Source organism: Chiloscyllium plagiosum, chromosome 12 (genome assembly GCF_004010195.1).
Source record: "Chiloscyllium plagiosum isolate BGI_BamShark_2017 chromosome 12, ASM401019v2, whole genome shotgun sequence".
Classification (NCBI taxonomy): domain Eukaryota; kingdom Metazoa; phylum Chordata; class Chondrichthyes; order Orectolobiformes; family Hemiscylliidae; genus Chiloscyllium; species Chiloscyllium plagiosum.
Genome location: NC_057721.1, coordinates 45069631 through 45093396, shown reverse-complemented (window position 1 = coordinate 45093396; position 23766 = coordinate 45069631). Strand labels below are relative to the sequence as shown.

The window sequence follows — 23766 nt, the reverse complement described above, 5'->3', positions numbered from 1 at the left end:
TGAGCTGCAAGAGGAAGTGGTGGAGGCTGGTACAATTGCAACATTTAAGAGGCATTTGGATGGGTATATAAATAGGAAGGGTTTGGAGGGATATCGGCTGGGTGCTGGCAGGTGGGACTAGATTGGGTTAGGATATCTGGTCGGCATGGACGGGTTGGACCAAAGGTTCTGTTTCCATGCTGTACATCTCTATGACTCTATAACATTGCAAGTCCCGTTTAGTGCTACACTTTCATGATCTTCTCCTTTACTGTTGGAAGGTAGGTTGATAACCACATGCCATGAGCGATAGAAAAATGATCACATTATACAGAATCAGGTAACAGAAAAGAATGATACAACTACAAGGGCAATTCACTACTATCAAAGGGAAAGGTTCTTGATAGGCTCACACTCAGAAGACTCCAACAGGTTAACAGAGCATATTTAGAAACAGAGTAAAAGTCATTGCAAAACCACTGGCGAAGATATTCTTCATATGCCAATACCTGTGAAATGTGCGGCACCTCTTTCTTACTTTTCTCGATATCGCTGAAGCATTCAAAACTGTTAGCAGGCTAACAGACTGCAAGATTTGAGAAAATCAGTGATCTACCAAAGTTCCTCAAATAATCCATAAAGTGCACTGTACTGTAGAGATTGATGGCATTGCTTTTGACAGAGTCAGGGTGAAAAATGGAATGAATCAGAGCAGGATGAATCCTGGACCACAATGATTATTTCTTCCCTATCCTCCTGACCTTTAAGGAGTTTACTAGATTGGACGGCAGGTTGTACAACCTATCCAGAAGAAACGTAAAGCCAAAAATACAACATTGCTTAATCAGAGAACTCTTCACTGATTATGCTGTGCTCATTACTCCCTTAAAGATGCAGGGATTACCCTTTGCATGCAACTTATTCTTCCTGGCTATAATCATGGGCCCCTGAATACTAAATCGCAACTCACTGGAAGTTGGTATCACATTTGAACCTTGAGTCCATGATAACAGATAATCTGATTAATACAGGTACAGGATGCACTCGCTTAAAATCAGGTTGTGTCACTGAAAATTGCAACTTTATATGAAAGCATCGATTCCTATAGAAAAAAAACATTCAAAATTAGACGTAGGTTCTGTATAGTCATAGAGATGTACAGCACAGAAACAGACTTTTCGGTCAAACTCGGCCAGATATCCCACCCAATCTAGTCCCAACTGCCAGCATCCAGCCCATATTCCTCCAAACCCTTCCTATTCATATACCCATCCAAATGCCTCTTAAATGTTGCAATTGTACTAGCCTCCACCACTTCCTCTGGCAGCCCATTCCATGCATGCACCACCCTGCGTGTGAAAACGTTGCCCCTTCGGTCTCTTCTTTATCTTTCCTCTCTCACCCTAAACCTATGCCCTCTAGTTCTGGACTCCCCGACTCCAGGGAAAAGACCTTGTCTATTTGTCCTATCCATGCCCCTTATGATTTTATAACCCTCTACAAAGGTCACCCCTCAGCCTCCGACGCTCCAGGGAAAACAGCCCCAGCCTGTTCAGCCTCTCCATATAGCTCAAATCCTTGTAAATCTTTTCTAAACCCTTTCAGGTTTCACAACATCTGTCCGACAGGCATGAGACCAGAATTGCACGCAATATTCCAAGTGGCCTAACCAATGTCTTGCACAGCCGCAACATGACCTCGCAACCCCTGCACTCAATACTCTAACCAATAAATGAAAGCCTACTTAACTATCCTATCTACTTGCAACTCTATTTTCAAAGATCTATGAACTTGCACTCCAAGATCTTTGTTCAGCAACACTCCCTATGATCTAACTATTAAGTGTAAGAGTCCTGCTAAGGCTTGCATTCCCAAAATGCAGCAACTCACATTTATCAAAATTAAACTCCACTCCTCAGCCCATTGGCCCATCTCGTCAAGATCCCATCATAATCTGATATAATCTTTTTCGCTGTCCACCATACCTCCAATTTTGGCGTCATTTGTAAACGTACTAAATATAACTCTGAAGGTCATATCAAAATCATTTATATAAATGACGAAAAGTAGTGGACCCCGCACCAATCCTTGTGGCACTCCACTGGTCACAGGCCTCCAGTCTGAAAAACAACCCTCCACGATCAACCTGTCTTCTACCTTTGAACCAGTTCTGTATCCAAATTGCTAGTTCTCCCGGTTTTCTGAGAGATCTAACTTTGCTAACCTATGGGAAACCTTGTCGAACGCCTTACTGAAGTCCAAATAGATCGTGTCTACCACTGTGCCCTTATCAATCTTCTTTATTACTACTTCAAAAAACTCAATCAAGTTTGCGAGACACGATTTCCCAAGCACAAAGCCATGTGGATTATCCCTAATCAGTCCTTGCCTTTCAGAATACATGTACTTCCTGTCCCTCAGGATTCCCTCCAACAACTTGCCCACCACCGATGCCAGGCTCACTGGCTGATAGTTCCCTGGCTTGTCCTTACGACCTTTCTTAAACAGTGGCATCACGTTAGCCAACCTCCAAGACTTCTGGCACCTCACATTGACGATACAAATGTCTCAGTAAGAGGGCTAGCAATCACTACCCTAGCTTCCCAGAGTTCTAGGGTACATCTGATCAGTTCCTGGGGATTTATCTACTTTTATGCATTTCAAGACATCCAGCACTTCCTCCTCTTAATATGGATATTTTACAAGATGTACTATCTATTTCCCTACATTCTATATCTTCCCTGTCCTTCTCCACAGTAAATACTGATGCAAAAATACTTGTTTAGTATCTGCCCCATCTCCGGCAGCTCCACACAGAGGCCGCCTTGATGATCTTTGAGAGGCCTTATTCTCTCCCTATTACCCTTTTAGAGTCATAGAGATGTACAGCATGGAAACAGAGCCTTTGGTCCAACCTGTCCATGCCGACCAGTTATCCCAACCTGCCAGCACCTGGCCCAATAGACCTCCAAACCCTCCTATTCATATACCCACCCAAATGCCTCTTAAATGTTGCAATTGTACCAGCCTTCACCACATCCTCTGGCATCTCATTCCATACACGTACCACCCTCTGCGTGAAAAAGTTGCCCCTTTGGTCTCCTTTATATCTTTCGCCTCTCACCAAACCTATGCCCTCTAGTTCTAGACTCCCCTATCCCAGGGAAAAGACTTTGTCTATTTATCCTATCCATGCCCCTCATGATTTTGTAAACCTCTATAAGGTTAGCCCTCAGCCTCCGACGCTCCAGGGAAAACAGCCCCAGCCTCTTCAGCCTTTCCCTATAGTTTAAATCCTCCAACCCTGGCAACATCCTTGCAAATCTTTTCTGAATCCTCACATCATCTTTCTGATAGGAAGGAGACCAGAATCGCACACAATATTCCAACTGTGGCCTAACCAATGTCCTGTACAGCCACAATATGACCTCCCAACTCCTGTACTCAATACTCTGACCAATAAAGGAACCATACGCTGCCTTCACTATCCTATCTACCTGCGACTCCACTTTCAAGGAGGTATGAGCCTGCACTCCAAGGTCTCTTTGTTCAACAACACTCCTAGGACCTTACCATTAAGTGTATAAGTCCTGCTAAGATTTGCTTTCCCAAAATGCAGCACCTCACATTTATCTGAATTAAACTCCATCTGCCATTTCTCAGCCCACTGGACCATCTGGTCAAGATCCTGTTGAAATCTGAGGTAACCCTCTTCACTGCCCACTACACCTCCAATTTTGGTGTCATCTACAAACTTACTAACTGTACCTCCTATGCTTGCATCCAAATCATTTATGTAAATGACAAAAAGTAGAGGGTCCAGCACCAATTCTTGTGGCACTTCACTGGTCACAGGCCTCCAGTCTGAAAAACAACCCTCCACCACCACCCTCTGTCTTCTACCTTTGAGCCAGTTCTGTATCCAAATGGCTAGTTCTCCCTGTATTCCATGAGATCTAACCTTGCTAATCAGTCTCCCATGGGGAACCTTGTCAAACGCCTTACTGAAGTCCATGTAGATTACATCTACTGCTCTGCCCTCATCAATCTTCTTTGTTACTTCTTCAAAAAACTCAATCAAGTTTGAGAGACATGATTTCCCATGCACAAAGCCATGTTGACTATCCCTAATCAGTCCTTGCCTTTCCAAATACATGTACATCCTGTCCCTCAGGATTCCCTCCAACAACTTGCCCACCGAGGTCAGGCTCACCGGTCTATAGTTCCCTGGCTTGTCTTTACCACCCTTCTTAAACAGTGGCACCATGTTTGCCAACCTCCAGTCTTCCAGCACCACACCTGTGACTATCGATGATACAAATATCTCAGCAAGAGGCCCAGCAATCACTTCGAGCTTCCCACAGAGTTCTCGTGTACACCTGATCAGGCCCTGGGGATTTATCCACCTTTAACCATTTTCTTAATGTATTTGTAAAAACACTTTGAATTCTCAACTCAATTTGCCAAAGCTATCTCATGTCCCCTTTTTGCCTTTGCCTATATTCTTTCTACTCTAAGGATTCTCTCGATCTATCCTGTCTATACCTTCTTTTTCTTAGCCAACACCTCAATTTCTTTAGCCATCCAGCATTCTCTATACCTACCAGCCTTTCCTTTCACCCCAACAGGAATATACTGTCTCTGGACACTTGTTATCTCATTTCTGAAGGCTTCCCATTTTCCAGCCATCCCTTACCTGCAAACATATGCCCCCCACCCCCAATCAGCTTTTGAAAGTTCTTGCCTAATACCGTCAAAAGTGGCCTTCCTCAAATTGAAAATAAACATATTGCCTTCCTTGGCAGACAGAAAAAAATTAAAACTTGTACCCTCTGAGTTGAAATACAGTATCACCTGCACTTCAAATGATTAAGTTCCAGCATTGGCAAATGAACGAACTTAACGCAACTTTCATAATTGTATTTCTAGGTTTTGTTTTCCTCTGTCTATCGCTTTTCTGGCATTCTTGGACCCTCAAACTTCATGTTAAAGATTTCTGTTTTACCTTGACTTACCTCTATGATATATAACAGCTTTGCACATTTCATCCTTTGACTCCACTATTTAGTTTAAAACTCCCTTTACTTCGGTAGCTATGCGCTTTGCGAGAACAGTGGCTTCAGTGTGGTTCAGGTATATAGGCCTGCCAAAAGACACAGACCTCACTTTAGAATGTGCTCATGCCAGTGGCCCACAAGCTGGCATCCACCAGTCTTCAACTATATTTTCATTGCTCAATTTTTTGTGTTCTATGCTAAGTTGCAAGTAGCTTGGGTAATAATCCAGACTTGGAGGGTGATCCAAATGACGTAATTTGAGCAGAATGTCATTTTTTCATTTTATGATTAAGTTACTTCTTCAAAAAACTCAATCAAGTTTGTGAGACATGATTTCCCATGCACAAAGCCAAGTTGACTATCCCTAATCAGTCCTTGCCTTTCCAAATACATCAAAATTAGATGCTACAAGGCCAAAATAAGAGGCCCTGTATCTGATCATAGCTAATATTCATAACTAAATGAAATGATAGTGCACTGTCATAGGAGCAGATGTAAGCCAGACAACAAGTCTGCTTTGCCATTCATTGGGAAAATCCTAAATTCACTTTGCTGCCTTGTCCCTAGAACTCTCAATTCCCTTACTGATTAAAAATCTTTCAACCTTGAATATACTTAACGACCCAGCTTCAACAGCCCACTACAGCAAAGAATTCCACAAACCTACTACCCTCAGAACAATTTCTTCCTCACTTGCGTTTTAAAATGCAACCTCTTATGCTAATGTTATGCTCCATATGTAATGTTATGAACAACCTTTCTATAAGTATTGTGCCAAGTTCAAAAAGTTTGCTATGTTACAATAAGACCACCTCTCATTCTTCTAAACTCCAATAAGTACAGTCCCAACCTACTTAACTGTCTCCTCATCGAAGCAGCCTCGTGAACCTTCCCTGGACTGCTTCCAATTCCAATAGATCTTCCCTGAGAAAAGTCATCCAAAAACTTTCCCTGAATTCAAGTTGCTGTCTTGCGTAGTTTTTCATAAACAAAAACAGGAATTGCTGGCAAAGCTCAGCAGATCTGGCAGCATCTGTGGAGAGAAATCAGTGTTAATGTATCGAGCCCAGTGACTTTCCTCAGTACTGATGGCAGCTAGGAAAAGGTTGGCTTTTATGCAGAAGATATGGCGGGGGAGTCAATAGTAGGTGGAGATAGAGCCCAAGGAGAGAGAAGAACAGTTGCGTAAATGAAGTAGTGGATAAAGATCAGTGCAGAATGAGTAACTACTAATGGGAACAATTAATGGCTAACTTTGGATTGTATATCACAAAAGACTATGTGATAACAAAGCCTGATGTGTCGAAGTTGGGGTAAGGACTTGGGAGAAGGTGCCTGAACACTAAAATTATTGAACTCTATGTTGAGACCAGGAAGTTGTACAGTTCCTAAGCAGAAAATGAGGTACTATTCTTCCAGCTTGCCAGATCTTCACTTCAACACTGTTCATTATTTTTAGACACCATTTGCTTTGAAATAAGGTCAAAATTCCATTTTCCTTCCCTATTACCTGGAACATCTGTATGCTAACTTTTTGCAATTCATGCATGCAGACCTCCAAAACCCCTCGATTCGTAGCTTTCTGCAGTCTTTATACATTTAAATAATATCCAGTTATTTGATTCTTCCCACTAAAGTCCACAAGCTCTCAATTTTCCAAATTATATTCCACTTGCCAAATTTCTGCCTACTTGCTTAAACTATTTGTCGACTTTTGTCTTCACTACTTACCTTCCCAACTTTTGCGTCATCTGGAAATTTGGTGATTGCACATTCACCTTTCGCATCCAATTCATTTATGTATTGTAAATAAATCTGGCACCAGCACTGATCTATCACTCCCTGATTTGAGGGCTGCATTCTGAAAATGTTCCCTATATTCTAACTCTGCTTTCTATTTGTTAGCTCATCTTTCTCCAACATCATGTGCTTCTATTTTCTTAAGTAGCCTAATGAGTGTTACAATATCAAAAACCTTCTCAAAAATCCAAATATATTACAGCCACTGTTTCCCCTTTGTCTATTCTGCCTGTTACCTTTTCAAAAAAAATTACGTTTTCAGACATTATTTCCCCTTCATCAAGCCAGACTGACTTTTTTGGTCATATTATGTAATTCTAAATGCTCTGCTATTACATCCTTTATGACAGATAGTAACATCTTCTGAAAACCTGTGTTAAACTAACTGATCTACAGCTATCATTTTTGTCTCCTTCCTTTTAAAAAATAAAGGGTGTTATACACAATTTTCTAATCCCGAGACTTTTCCAGAATCTATGGATTCTCACCAGTCCACCCATTATTTCTGTAGTTACTTTCTTTAATATTCTAGGAGACTTATCAGTCTTTGGCTCCCTAGCACTTGTTTTTTTTCCCTAGTACAGCTTTTCCCTAGTTATAGTAGTTATTTCTAGACATCCTTTTGCCCACTGATTATTTTGTAACTTTGGGATGCAATGAGCTTCTTCTACTGTGAAGACTGATGCCAAGTATTTATTCAACTCCTCTGTTTCTGATAGCTGGAAGAGGTCAATGATTGGGTATTGATAATTGAGGGGTATACAACATTCATGAAGGTAAGTAATGATTGGTAGCAGTTTAAGTCAAGGATAGCATTTGCGTAATAGTTAGAAATTATCTTGATTCAAGAGATCAGTGAAATATTGGCTTGGGTCGAGAAGATGAATAGTAGGGGAAAGAAGCCAGCAGTGGAAGTGGTCACCAATAGTGAACTGAGTGTGGGACAAAGTATATAGGAAAACATATCTGGAGCTTATGATAAGGGACAGCGAAAATCAGGAATGACTTATCTGTACAAACTGCAAACATCACACCAACCTAGCTGAAGAGCCCACAGAATGCATTTGGGATCATTTCTTGGAGCAACATGTTATGGACCTCAAAGGGAGCATGTTATATTTGAGGGCTGCATTCTGAAAATGTTCCCTATATTCTAACTCTGCTTTCTATTTGTTAGCTCATCTTTCTCCAACATCATGTGCTTCTATTTTCTTAAGTAGCCTAATGAGTGTTACAATATCAAAAACCTTCTCAAAAATCCAAATATATTACAGCCACTGTTTCCCCTTTGTCTATTCTGCCTGTTACCTTTTCAAAAAAAATTACGTTTTCAGACATTATTTCCCCTTCATCAAGCCAGACTGACTTTTTTGGTCATATTATGTAATTCTAAATGCTCTGCTATTACATCCTTTATGACAGATAGTATGCCATTGAACCTGGCATTGTGCAATGTAATGGGATTAATAAATGACCTCAGAGTAAAGGTAGCCTTGGGCAGCAGTGACCCAGTATGATTCAATTATACATCCAATTTGAAAGACACAGCATTAAGTATAAAATATTAATCTTAGACTCAAAAACAGGCAACCACATGGGCAAAAAACTCAGCTAGCTGAAGTGAACTGAGATACTAGATTAGGTATGGACCAATACGTCATGACAGACACTTAAGGGGAAGTTTTAAAGTACTCAGGTTATTTATTTTCCTACTACAGTAGGAAAGAGGATGGGAATTTATAGAATACTTTGAGAGAGTTCTAAGAGCAACATGCTCTTGATCTAATTAGACAGAAGATTATATTGGACTTTACCTCAGAGGAGAGTTGGCTAATAATTTAGTCGATGCTAGTTGTTAGTTTTCCAAATTTCCATTGATTCAAGAAAGATTCCAGCAGATTGCAACATAGTAGATAAAATGCCTCTAAAACAGAAAGTTATAGGTCACTTAGTTAGACGTTTGTTGTACACACTTAGAAAAATGCAAAGTAACCAGGATGAATCAGTATGGTTTTGCCAAAGAGAAATTGTGTTTGACCAGTTTATTCGAGTTCTCTGAATGAGTAACATTTGCAGTAGATAACAAGGAGCCTGTATATGCACTATACTTGAATTTCCATGAAGCATTTGATATAGTGCCACATGAAAAGTTATTGTGAAAAACAAAAGCTCATGATGCAGGGAATAGGTAACATCAAAATAGATAAAATCTAATGTTCAGAATTAGATATAAGGAAGTTGCAGACTCAATTGAGTGTTATTGGGCAAACATCCAGCAGATGGAGTATAATATGGAAGGAAAATGATTAGTTTAGATTAGATTCCCTACAGTGTCGAAACAGGCCCTTCAGCCCAAGTCCACACCGACCCTCCGAAGAGTAAACCACTCGGTCCCATTTCCCTCTCACTAATGCACTTAACACTATGGGCAATTTAGCAGGGCCAATTCACCTGACCTGTACATCTTTTGGACTGTGGGAGGAAACCAAAGCACCCGGAGGAAACCCACACAGACACGAGGAGAATGTGCAAACTCCACACAGTCACCCGAGGCTGGAATCGAACCTGGGACCCTGGTGCTGTGAGGCAGCAGTGCTAACCACTGAGCCAAGTTGTTCACCTTGGAAGGTAGGAAGACAGACAAGAGTATCGCTTAGATGGTGAATAACTGCAGAATTTGGAGATGCAGAGATATTTAGGTGTATTACAGTATGCAATTGCAACAGTTAATTAAAGCAGCGAATGCGATGCTAGTCGTTTTTACATGAGGAAGTGAACAGAAAAGCATAATTATGCTTCAACTATGCAGAGCATTAGGGAGGCTAATTCCTGAATAGTGTGTGTAGTTTTGGTGTCCTTATTAAAGGAAGGATAGAAATGCATGGAGTGAAGTTGAAATGAGGTTTCTTAGATTGACCCTGGAGTGAGGTGGTTATGAAGAAAGGTTGTACAAGCTGGACTTCTTTCCATTAGAATTTAGAAGACAGAACAATGATTTAAGTGAACTGTAAAAATATCTTACATAGTTCTGCTAAGGCAAACTTGGAAAGGATGTTGAGTTCAGATCTGGGGGAGGGGAAGGTGTAATTTTAAAATTAGGGCTTTGGAACCTCTGCCTCAGAAGCTGGAGAAGGCAGTTGGAAGTGGCAAATATTTGAAATCAAGGGGGAAGATTTACTCCCTACTTATCGAGACTCAAAGGTTCTCAGTAATGGATGGGAACATGGAATTTGAAACACAAATAAAATCAATGCAATGGAACAAGACATTTGGCCTTGAATGAAAGAGCACTGTACATAGAAATATAGTGTATTCTAAAGAGACTTGCTAAACTCAGACTGACTCCAAGCAATTTTCCTCTAAGGATGCGGAGCTGTATGCAGAATGCACACTGTGGTTTAATTAGTGTTGTATGCAGTTTTATCATTACTTCACCACCCCCCCCAATCGACTTTCAAAACATCCAACCCTTTAATACCTCCTACCCAACATAGTACACACTTCCTCCCTTGCTAGGTTAATACAGTTGAAATGATCTACTTCAATAATACTTATGCATTTTATAAACAGAAATAGCTGGATGTAAGTTTCCTCACTGAGCTGGAAGGTTTGTTTTCAGACGTTTCATCACCATACTAGGTAATATCATTAGAGAGCCTCCGGTGAAGCACTGGTGGTATGGCCCGCCTTTTATTTATGGGTTATGAAATAATGGTCTCCTTTGATGTAACAGCCCTATTCACATGCCAGTCAGAGATGTCACAGTAGAACGAAAAGCTAATGGGGAACTTCAAACCAGCGTCTACAAGAAAGCAATACATATGGACCAAATACTGAACTACAGATGCAATTATCCCAACATCCACAAACGAAGCTGCATCAGAACATTATTTCAACGAGCCACCACACTGCAGCACAGAGGAACTATGAAGAGCCGGGGGAAATCACCTCTCCAGTGTATTCAAAAAGAAAGAGTACCCAATGAACACAGTCCAATTTCTCAGCAACAACCCAAACAAGACGACAAAATGTGTCCAGAAACCCTAGCCACTCTCTCCGACATCAAAGACACCTCAGAAATGACTGCCAGACTACTCAGACCTCTTGACATCATGGTAGCCCACAAACCCACCAACACATTAAAACAGCAGCTAATCTACTTGAAAGGTCCTATACAGACAAGCAAACCAATGTCAATTACAAAATGCCTTGCAAGAAGTGTAATACACACTGTATTGGACAAACAAGCAGAAAAGTAGCCACCAGGATACATAACATCAACTAGCCACAAAAAGACATGACCCACTTTCACTAGTATCCTTACATATAGATGAGGAAGGACACCACTTCGACTGGGACAACATATCCATCCTAGGACAACCCAAACAGAGACACACATGAGAATTCCTTGAAGCATGGCATTCCAACCAGAACTCTATCAACACGGTGACTTAGATCCCATTTACCATCCCCTGAGAAAAAGAACAGGAAATGACATCACCAACCCAAGAAAACCTAAACACAAAAAGCTGGCCATACCACCCGTGCTTCACCGGAGGCTCACTGATGTTACTTAGTATGGTGACAAAACGTCTGAAAACAAACCTTCCAGCTCAGCGAGCAAACAAACATCCAGAACTTCAACTTGAGCTACAAATCTTCTCAAAACTTGCAAATAGGAATAGCATTACATGAGGTGCTTCACACTGGCAAAATTACCATATGAGACGATAAAAACAGAGACAGATATGGTTAGATCTGATTGTTATTTTAGTAGCACTGGTAGGTAAGTCAGAAAAACAAAAAAGCAGCAATTGGAAAATGTTTTACACAGTTTGCAAATCAAAATATAAATTAGAACATGGACAGCAACTAAATACATGATGAGAAGAAGTAATGACTGGTAACACATTCTTGTAATATCACAACGAGCTGATATTAATGGAATTAATCACGAATACGGAATTGTTTCCTGCTAAAATTGGGAAATAGTTAAATGCACTTGATAATTGATATTTTCAAAGTACAAAAATATCTATCCAATAAGTATTCCATTATAATCAGAATTAGAACGGCTTCAAACCCTACTGCAACAGATAAAAACATAACTCCCACGTTCAAGTAACAAATTTCCAAAGGTTAAAGCAATAGTTTTACAAAAATACACTCGCAACTGAAGCTTAAGTCATTTATTACAACCATATCACGTATTACTTTATTTTTGATAATAAAATGCACACTATGTACTGATTAGAACTGAACACATGACTACTAGTTCACGTATTCTTGATGAAGGGCTTTTGCCCGAAACGTCGATTTTACTGCTCCTCGGATGCTGCCTGAACTGCTGTGTTTTTCCAGCACCACTAATCCAGAATACTAGTTCAATCTGATCTGACATACTGACAGGATCAAATCACAAAGAAAAACAACACTAAAGATCACTGCAAGACAGGAGTAAATCAGATGGGAACTTCCAGTAATCATGATTATCATCATCCATGAATGTATTCCTGGATATCCTTTACAATGAGAAGCAAACCACCCATTCTAATGTTTCAACACATTATAAAATCTTTTACTTCAAATTATTTACCCGTCTCCCATTCTTAGTATGATCAGTAGCTTCTATTTTCATTGGAAGATTTCAGTTTTCAAAACAAGCAAGATGGTACATCCTAAGGCTGAACCATACCTTATATAATATTGGTGCCATAAAACATTTTACAACACTATTAAGAGATTAATAGTCACAGATATTGCATTTTTAAAAATATAGCCTCATTCTATATCAGTGTTGATCTATTTAGTCTTGAATTTTCTTTCAATTATTGTGCTTTTCAGGTCTGATTTCTGAACTTGGGAAAAATATATCTCTCTTCCCTCATATTTTCTACTCTGCCCCACTGTTGAAACTATTTAGCAAAAAATGCTGTCATTCTAAAACAATTTTTCTAATTTTCAGAGATCCTCTAACCCCAAAGGACATGCAGACAACTGTTAAACTATTGAGAAAACTACAATGGAACATATACAGGTTCTCTCTCACTGAGTTCTACAGCTAGACTTGTAAAATTACAATTCTGAAGCAGATATTAAATTCTGTGTTGTTTGTCTACACTACAATGAAGATAATTATTTTTATTTAGAAAAATCAAAGAAAAAGCCAGGAGACAAATCTTTGATTTTGCACCAATGAGGAAGGAATTGTTTCAGCAATATGATAAACACTGGTACAGAATACTGTGTAGACTGTTTTAAATTTTACCATGACTATTTACTCTTTAGCAAATAAAGTCAAAAAAAAGTTAAGCATGAAACAATTATTACATACAGTCAACACACAGAACATATTTAAAGTGTTTAGTTCTCTCAAAAAAAACAAGCAATGTTGAAGCTCAAAATCTACTTGCTGACATATGATATTTGAAAAAAAAATCTCAAGTGGAGGAGAGAAGTGAAATACAATCCCTTTGCTCAAATAACAACATTGCTACAAATCCAGCAAAAGTCCACGTTTCACTTTGACCATATATAGATACAAAATAATATTTTGTGTTTTCATAACTTTAAAGAACATATGAATTTAGGAACAAAAAAAAAAAAGCTGCTTTTTTTTCCCCACAGATTAAGCTACCTCTTTTGTTTTATGACAAATTAACGAATTTGTTATGAGTTTAAAGTTGAAGAATTAACAGAATTTCCGACTATATGTCGAACCTTAATGTATTTGAATGAATATCACATGCCCTTAGTGTGTTGTTTTTCAATATTATAAAACTAATACAATGGAATCAGTTGACAATTTATACCCTGGTTGAAATGGAATATTTCTGTACATATTACTAGTAATTTATAAGTGAATCTCTTCATTGAAATAGCCCTGTGTCAAAAGTCACCACAAATATGGATCTTAAATGTAGTCTACACACACCATCAGCTGCCCCTCAATTCAAGTTTCACTTCTACCCAAGGTCACATGCAGACTTCTTGTAATTGAACAGACTCATTTTCAACTCTCAAACGTTTGTGTCATTAGCTAAAATGCCCTGCGCCTGGGAAATCACATCTAGAGTGAAAGATTTTCTTTCTGCTCTGCCAGCATCTGCCTAATAATTACAACATTGTGACTCAAAAGCACAATTCAGCTTAATGGACAATAGTTAGAAGCTCCAGACATTAATATCAATGCTGCAGCAGTTCAAGGAGAACTTCAGAGTGCCAATGGATTGTCATTTCCATGGCGCTCCCTTGGAACATTTGCCATTTGTTTCAAAAGAGGACCTCATCAAAAAGACAATCTCACCACTTGGGAGCTGTTTTTCAGGAGTGGTGTGCAATTTATTTTTGGAGTTGACTGCAAAAGCATCACTAGCATGACTGATGGTCCTCCCATTGAGTCCAGCGGATGCATAAGAGGCACTACTGAAGGAATACATCTAACTGCCTCACTGTAGCATTAGAACACTGCAAAAACTGCTGAAAACATTATGATTTTATTGAGTTGCAGATGTCTTCGATGTCCAACTTTACCTGCTGTAATTTGGAGAAGGCTGAGCTGGCAAAACTAGTTTGGTGCCAGATCTCCTGGTCAATGGTGGCCTTCTCAGAAAGGTGGCTTTCCAAAATGTCTCCTTCAATATATTTGGAAGATGGATTATTTGATTGAACAGATATAGGTTGATGGCTTTTGTTTGAACATCATTCAAGGACAGGCTGAGTCTCTTGTACACAGAAAGAAAGAGTTTGAGAGTGACTTGCATTTAAAGCATAAGGTAGGTAATTCTACTACAGTCATTTGCCAATTGGTGGGTCAGATATTAGTGATGGTTAGTTCAGTTTTGGCACAGAGGTGACAGAGAGTAAAGAGCTTGCTGTATAGATGATATTTAATACTGACACCAGAGGGCATTTAATATTTGATGAGGAGAGTAGCCACCATCAGATAGCTCCAATACTACTTATAATCTCTATCATCTTGGTTGACCCCAGCCCAGATTTTGAAGGCAACTGCTTCAGATCTCCCATTCAAGCGAATTCTATTACTCCAACAAAACATTTGCAGATTTTGTAGAAAGAATCTACTGAAGACTGTAGTCAATGGTTTATCCTACATTTCTATAATCCAAGTCCTTGCCAATGTCTATTGACTCCCTACCCACTAATGTATCAGATTTTCACTCATTGATTGAATCAAAGTTTTGATCTATCCCAGCCACATTGCCCACCACACATTCCATTCGTCAGGCTCTTCTGTTAGGTGGGATCCTCTTGTAGCACAGTGGTAGCATCTCTGCATCAAGAGGCCAGGATTCAAGTTCCACCTGCTCCAGAGAGGCGTGAAAAAAATCATTCAAGGATACCTGGAAGGCCAAATTTTGTTATTCTGCCTTAATGGCCTAAAAACATTGGTGGTCAACCAACTTCTGAAACTGCCACAGTCCATGTGGTATTGGCAGACCCACGGTTCTTTTTGAGAGGGAGAGTGTGGATAGTGGATAAAGGATAACTTGACCATAGTGTTCCAGTGTACCTACTGGGCCAATTAATCTAAGTGGCAGAGATCATAGACGTTGAAGGAGCAGCTGTAATGAATCTTGTGGATGATACAGAATGCTGCTATAGTGTTCTTGTGGTGAAAGGAATGAATGTTTAAGGTGACTGATGTGTTTTCAAACACAGGTTGCTTTGTCTTAGATGGTATCAAGCTTCTAAACTGTAGGTGGAGCAGCATTCATCTAAGCAAATAACCAATGTCATCTTACCCCAAATTTGTACCTTCCAAATGATGGACAACCTTGGTGAGCTCCTCACTGTAGAAACCCCAGTCTCTGACATGCTTTATAAGACTTTACTTCTGTTGGGTTCAAGTAAGTTGAGAATACGAATTTGTGTTAGCTTTCATTACAAGGATGTTGCAGCACAAGGTGACATCTTGCTGCCATTATATAGAGTATTACTAAGACCACAATTGGGAATACATGTTCAGTTTAGTATTTTTATTCAGAATATACCTGCCTTTGAGGGTTTGCAAAATAAGGTTCACTAGTTTGCTTTCTAAGAGGGACAGGGATGCTTTATGAAGAGTGAGTAGAATGGGCCTATGTTCTCTGAAATTTAGAAAAACTTGCAAAATTTTTCAAGGTTTTGATACAGTAGGAACTTAGAAGCTATTTTTCATGATAAGTGAGTCAAAATACAAGGGTCACAGCCTCAGGGATTGGGGGTAATGTACTGGCATTGACAGAAAACTGGTTACCAGAGGGGAGACAAAGAGCAAAAATAAATGATCTATTTCCAAATGGCAGCTAGTAATTAGCAGGTAGGTTTCAAGACTCTAATCTCTGGAACTGTTCTTATAGACTGAAAGGTCGCTAATGCAAACCCACTAATGAAAAATAAGGTAGAGAAAAAGTAGGGAATTATAGACTGATTAGTCTGATATTAGTAGTAGGGAAAATGCTCAAGTCCATCATAAAAGTTGAACAGCACAACACTTGGACAACAGTGACAGGATTGGACAGATTCAGCATGGATTTGTAAAAGGAAATCATGCTCATTGGAATTTTGAGGATGCAACTAATAGAATTGATAAAGCAAAACCAGTGGATGTGCTTTACTCGAATTTCCAGAAAGATTCGATAAAAATCCTATACAAGAGATTAGTTTGTAAAATTAAAGCACATGGCATTGGGGGCAAAGTACTAACATGAATAGAGGACTTGCTGGCAGCTGGAAACTACTAGAGCTTGTCCTCCAGCTGCACTCCATACACATTACCATTTAAAATGAGGGAGATGTACTACAAATGAACTAGACTCAATATCCCCAAACATACTGTTAACACAAAGTTAACTGGAAGGGTGAACAGGAAGGAGAATGCAGAGATTTGAACAAGTTGAGTGGGTAGGCATATGCATGGCAGGTGAAATATGGTGTGGATAAATATGAGGTTATCCACTTTGGTGGCAAAAACAGCAATACAGATTTTTTCTAAGTGGTGATAGATCAGCAAAGGAAGAAGTGCAATGAGACTTGGGTGCCTTTATACACCAGTCACTGAAAGCAAGCTTGAAGGCGTTGAAGGCTGTGAAGGAGGGAAATAGAATGTTGGTCTTCATAACACAAGGATTTGCATACTTGAGCAGAGATGTCTTGCTGCAAATGTACTGGATCTTGGTGAGACCACCTGGAGTACTGTGTAATGTTTTGGTCTCCGTATTGGAGGAAGAATGCGCTGACCATGCAAAGAGCACAATGAAGATTTAGCAGACTGACTCCTGGGATGGCAGGACTGACATATGGAGAGAGACTGGATCATTTACTGCGCTTAATTAGTGAGGGATCTCAAAAGCCTATAAAATTAAAACAGGACTAGACAAGGTAAACATAGGAAGCATGTTCTTGATAACCAGGAAGTCCAGAGTCAGGATCACAGTCTAAGGATTCAGGATAAGCCAATTGGAATGAAAACGAGGAGAAATTTCTTCATACGAGATAGTGAACTTGTGAAATTTTCTGTCATAGAAAGCAATTTAGGCCAAAACATTGAATGCTTTCGAGGAGTTAAATCTCGGTCACAGGGCTAAAATGGCCAAAGGGTATGAGGAAAAAGCAGGAACAGGTTTTTGATTTGGATGATCAAGTTATAATCATATTGAATGGCAGAGCAGTCTTAAAGGGCTAAACGGCCTCATCCTGCTCCTACTTTCTATGTTTCGGTGTCTGCCATTTAAGGCCAAGTTAAGAAATTTCATCACTCAGAAGATAGACAATTTGGAATTCACTACTCCAGAAAATACAGCTTTTCAATCATTGCACAATTTCAATAATTTGATTAGAAATTAATTGTGGCCTCGAGATGAAGATTGGATGAGAATATAGAGGCAGCTGAAAAAGTTCAGACATCATTTTATCAGTTGTAAACCAGGTTTAAGATGCTTAATGGATACTTCTACAAGTGCTGTTAACAAAGGGGAGCTTGCAGATGGACAATATATGAAAGCTTTAGATAAAGTGCCACATTCAAGCCAGTATGGAAAATAAAATCTTATGGTGCACTGGGGTAACGTAATAACATGGACAGAAGATTGGCTTGCTGACAGAAAACAGAGTGTGTGCATAAATGGATCTCTGCCTGATTGGCAGGAATCCACAGTGGTTTGTACTTTGCCTCAACTTTAAACAATTTATATTGAGGAGGGAGGTGACGGAAGTAAAGGTATTGTAAATAAATTCAAAGATGACACAAAGACAGTAGAAAAGTATATTATGAAGATGGCAAAGGAACTTGCAGAAGGACGTAGACAGATTTAACAAGTGAACAAAAATCTGGAAAACTGAGTAAAATGTGTGTGAAGTTGATCACTTTGGCATGAATAAAAACAGTCAAGTATGACTTTCGTGAAGAATGACTGCGGAATTCAAGCTGCAGAGTTTCACGTTTAAATGGAGTCACAAAATGTATAGCATGCAAGTAAAGGTGGCTAATTCAATGCTGTCCTTTTAATGCAAAAGGAATTGAACATAAAAATGTCATGCTTCAATTATAGAGGAAATTGGTGAGACCAATCTTGAACACTCCATGTGGTTCTGCTCTCTTTAAGGATGCAAATGCTTAGTTGGTTCACAGAAGGCTTACGAGATTGATACCTGGAATGAGCAAGTTATCTTATGATGATGATTAGTCTTATTTAGAAGACTAAGGGACTAGTTGATTAAAGTGTATAAATTCCTGAATAGTTTTGACAATGCATCTTGTTGTGGGTCAGTCCAGAACTATGGGACAGTACTTTAAAATCACAAGTCGTCCTTTCAGCACAGAGATGAGAAGCATTTCTTTCCTTCAGAGGAATTGTGAAAACTGCAATGTTACCTTAGGTAGTGGAGTTGGGGTCATTAAATTTATTTAAAGACAGAGGTGAACAGATTCTCATTAGGTAAGGGATTCATGAAATTATTGGGGATAGGTCTTATTGACTGGCAGTTCAGATTTGAGGGGCAGAATAATCTCCATGTGCATCTATTTCTTATGTTTGTTCTTATTTCAACATTCTCACCACAAAATATTTGTGCAATATGTATTTATATAGCATAAAAACTTAACATAAAAAAATGCCACTTAACCTGTATGTGCAGTCAGAATCATAAAGCTGTACAGCATGGAACCAGGCCCTTCAGTCCAACTCACCCATGCCAACCAGATATCCAAAAGTAATCTATTCCCATTTGCCAGCATTTGGCCCTTATCCCCCTAAGTCCTTCCAGTTCATATACTCATACAGATGTTGTAATTCTGCCATTTCCTCTGGCAGGTCATACAATATATGCACCACCCTCTGCCTGAAAACGTTGACCTTTAGATCCTGAATGGAAAGATTCTTGGTAGTGTGGATGTACAGAGGGATCTTGGAGTCCAAGTACATAGATCCCTGAAAGCTGCCACCTAGGTTGATAACGCGGTTAAGGCGGCATACGTTGTGTTAGGTTTTATTGGTAGAGGGATTGAATTCCTGAGCCATAATGACATGCTGCAACTATACAATATGCCAAACTTAGAATATTGTGTACAGTTCTGGTCGCCCCATTACAGGAAGGATGTAGAAGGTGCAGAGGAGATTTACCAGGGTGTTCCCTGGTCTGGAGGGAGGGTCTTGAGGAAAGGCTGAGACACTTTGGGTCTGCTCTCCTTGGACAGAAGGCAGCTAAAAGAGGATTTAATAGAGACATGCAAGATGATCAGAGGATTAGATAGGGTAAACAGTGAAAGTCTTTTTCCGAGGATGAGTACGTCACTTGTATGAGGGGGCACAACTGCAAATTGAGGGGTGAGGGATTTAAGACAGTTGTCAGAGGCAGGTTCTTTGCTCAGACATTGGTAAGGGCGTGAAATGCCCTGCCTGCCAATGTAGTTAACTCAGCCACATTAGTGGCATTTAAACAATCCTTGAATAAGCAGATAGATGATGATGGGATAGTGTGGGGGATGGGTTTAGGTTAGTTCACAGGTCGGCGCAACATCGAGGGCCAAAGGGCCTCTTCTGCACTGTATTGTTCTATTTTCTATTAGATCCCTTTTAAAACTTTCCTCTCGCACCTGCCAATAGGCTTCTGATTACTCTCAAAACTAAATTTTCCACTTACTGAAATAACATTTTAGAAATGAATCCTTAAAATGTGGTACAAAGCAGACACTGACTCCATTTGACATACTATAAACTGTCATGATTGGGGGAAAATACTAAGAATGACATTTAAGATCAATAAAAGTGGTAGTCTGCAAATTAGTTTAAAGCCATGTCTATATCCAATATCCAGAATGACAGATCAAAATAGATTACAGGTTAAATCAGAATGATGACTCCGACTTCTAAAACTGACTTTTTCCAAGTCTGAAAAACCATTGCAGAAAAGTGAATTCTAGAGCTTTTGACTTTTCTGTAAATAAACAAAAGGCTCACGACATCACTACAAAATTTTCAAAAATCGAATTTTCTGGTTATGAACGAAACATTGAAAGTTTATAATGAATGAGAAATTAGACAACTCTCAAATTCTATTGGAGGACAAGTTTCAATCCAGTAAATAATACCGGAACAACGTACGTAAAACCAGCCAACTAATAATTAAATACCGCAACATGCTATTTGTATTATATCAGAAAAAAGAAACAAACACAAGAAACAAATTGAAAACAATCACAATTAGACAGAATGTAAAGTGAAGAAAGCATTCCGCATTGGTGCATCATTCCAGCCTACCAACCACATGTACTTTGTCTCATTTAACGAAAATATCCAATCCATTTTCCCCTCGTTAAACACCAATAATATGCCAATGTGGTATAAGAATCGCCTGTTCTCGTTACTGCAATATCCCTGGGCGTAAGAACTTTGCAAAAACGCTGTTATGAATCCTACATTACTGCTGGGGCGGGCGGGAAGAAAACATGAACATTACTTTCTCTGTAACAATAACTCAAATATTACTGGCGAGACTCCGGTTGGAAAAGGTAACATTTCCGGACGAATTTGCAAACTTGCTCACTGTTAGCGATCCGAAATGCCACTCCTGACGTCTCTCCCAAATGATAAGCGCTCATCAATCCAGACAGGGCATGAAGAGTTCAAGATTGGGTTTAAGTAGCGTATATGTAGTACTTATCATCAGGCCCGCATTAACTGGCTCAATGACAAGCTGCATCATCAGAACTGCCTTTTGTTTATTATAAACATCTCTACTTTTTTTTGGTTAAAGGGAATAGATTTACGGATCCCTCACTCTCGCCCACTCCAAACCTGCAGAGGACGGACCACCCCACCCTGGTTTTGAAATTTCTGTCCCAAACAAAACAATACTGGGCCAACTAGCAGCTTGGAACCGAACTGGTTCCACAATGGAGTGAACTGGAGCGGGAGTGAACTGGAGCGGGAGTGAACTGGAGCGGGAGTTTCTCTCCTCTCGGGACGGGGACCGTTCCTAGTGTTAGCCTCCCCACACTATCATCCCCCCCCCCCCCCCCAAGTACCTGTGTCGGTGCTGATGCTCCTCCCCGCCTCCATGCACCATGACTCCGCCGCCTTGTAGCCCGGCGCTGCCGTCCCGTCCCGCCGGCCTGCCCTGCTCCACATGCGGAATGAGCACGTCCTGCAGCCCCAGGTCGAAGCGCCGGTGCTTGGAGGAGTCGGGCAGAAAGAAGATGGCCCCGAAACACAGGGTGATGAAGGCGCTGAGGATGAGCAGCAGGATGAATTTCTCCGACAGCCGCAGGGTGGCTCTGTGATGCGGGTAGAAGGAGGCGGGCGAGCTCGGGCTCAGAGCCGCCAAGCGACGGCTCGACACCGGCAGCAGCGCGGGGCTCGACATCCTCCTCCTCCTCTTCCTGCTGCTGCAGCCGTCACCGGGCACCGGCCGTCAAACTTCACAAAAAAAAACAAAAACCCGCCTTCAGGTGTTTGACAACCCGCGCGGCGGACTTATCGCGCCGTCCAGCGGAGCACGGAAACAAGCCGAACCGCCGACATCCGTCCCGACCGCGAGCTTCCAACCGTCACCGTCCCTTAGACTGGCCCAGGGACAGCGTCACTGCGCCTGCGCCGCCCCACTGTGCCCGTGGGGGAGGGGGGATCGGGTGGGGGATCCAGCCCCGCCCCCTTCCCGGGACCTTCCTCTGCGCACGCGCATATCACCCCCCCCCCACAATCTATGATGGTGTGGAATGTAGCTACTTTGCCACTCAATACCAACGGTACTGTGGCATTGTTAGACCGCTTCTTGCAGCGGCACAAATACACTGTCCTACTTATGCTTTAAAACAACCTCGACAGTCAGGACAGTACTTCCAACCGGGCCTCCTGGCTCCAAAGCACGGACATCACCACTACGCCGCAAGAGCTGTCCCCCACCGCTGCTGCCGCAGATACTTTCCATCAACCCTTGGAGCTGGTGGGAATTGAACCCAGAGGCAGCATCACAGCAAACAGCCTTCCTGTGCTGTCACGCATTCTGCAGCAGGAACATGCTTCTCACTTTTGGCAGGAAGATGTGGCGCTACATTTGAATGGGAAATTCATTTCTTTTTAAAAACAAAAATCTTTATATGCGCAGATGTGGAGGAACAAAATCCTGGAAAGCACTCCGTAGAGTCAGCCTCATTGCAGAGAGTGTTAAGTTATATTGTAAGCGCTAGCTTTTAAGCGCTGCCCCTTATTCAGGTGGTTATGGAGATCATTCTTCACAATCACTTAATGAAGGAGCAGTACTCCGAAAGCTAGTGTTTCCAAATAAACGTATTGGACTATAACCTGGTGTTGTGTGGTTTTTAACTTTGTACACCGCAGTCAACACCAGCATCTCCAAATCATTGATTCCTGTGGATCACCATGGAAGGTCCCCAAGTTCCATATCCCTGTATGAGGATTTTCCAATGTGCAAATTGTTATTTCTGTACCACAAACTGGGGTTATGTGTCAGAATTCTTGAAAATTCTCCACGTAACAGATTCTGAGGGAATTGTCCAGGAAACTGAAGACTACCCACGCCTAGTACCCTGCTTGGAGGGTTTTGAAAATTTAAGCAAACTGTTCTCAGGAATCAGTAAACTTTTAAAAACCTAGATAAACTATTGAGTAACTAATTGAATGACCCAAGTAAAAATCCCCCAGACTCTTTACACCTTCTGCACCCCAAACGAATAACACCAACTCTATTCCCTGGATGCAACTCCCCCTCTATCCCACAGAGTGGTTACCTGTGATGTTGGAACTTTAAACAACAGAATACAGCAAATTGCTACTGAGAAAAACTGGACATGGGATCCTCTGCCCAAATATCATGCATATGCAAAACCTATCAGATCCAAAGAATGGTCTGCCTTTTTGAAGGAACCCTGATTGGACTCTCCAGTCAAAAACATGAAACTCTTCCTTTATAAGGAGCAGAGTGGTAATCTGCATGTGATTGCCACTGCTCAGAAAATCCAGCCCAATAATTCATCTGTCATAGAATCATCCGTGCCGACCAAACATCCCAATCTGATCGAGTACTATTTGCCAACATTTGGCCCATATCACTCATCAACCCTTCCTATTCACGTACCCATCTAGGTGCCTTTTAAATGTTCCAGATTTCTCCATAACTACACCACCCTCTGCATGAAAGAGTTACCCCTCAGGTCCTTTCTAAATCTTTCCTCTCTCTCTTAAACCTATATCCTCTAGTTTTGGACACTTCACCCTAGAAGAAAGACTTTGACTTTTCATCCTATGCATGCCCCTCATTTTATAAATCTCTATAAAGTTATTTCCAGTCTCCAATGCTCCAGGGAAAAAAAGCCCCAACGTATTCAGCCTCTCCCTGCAGCTCAAACCCTCCAATCCTCTTCACAGATTCTGACTGATCTGCTGGGAATTTCATTAATAGGTTTTTTAAA

General features: G+C 40.7%; 1 protein-coding gene across 2 annotated transcripts in view; it reads right to left on the bottom strand.

Moving 5' to 3' along the window:
- man1a2 (mannosidase, alpha, class 1A, member 2) overlaps positions 1–22377 on the bottom strand; it is a 132783-nt gene extending 110406 nt beyond the window's left edge. Inside the window, exon 1 of one of the 2 annotated variants that reach the window (XM_043700936.1) lies at positions 21364–22377. In XM_043700936.1, coding sequence (XP_043556871.1) covers positions 21364–21701 — 338 coding nt within the window. In that variant the 5' untranslated portion in view covers positions 21702–22377. The remainder of the gene's footprint in view (positions 1–21363) is intronic. The other variant, XM_043700938.1, reaches the window with a different exon arrangement.
- Positions 22378–23766: the final 1389 nt, after the last annotated feature.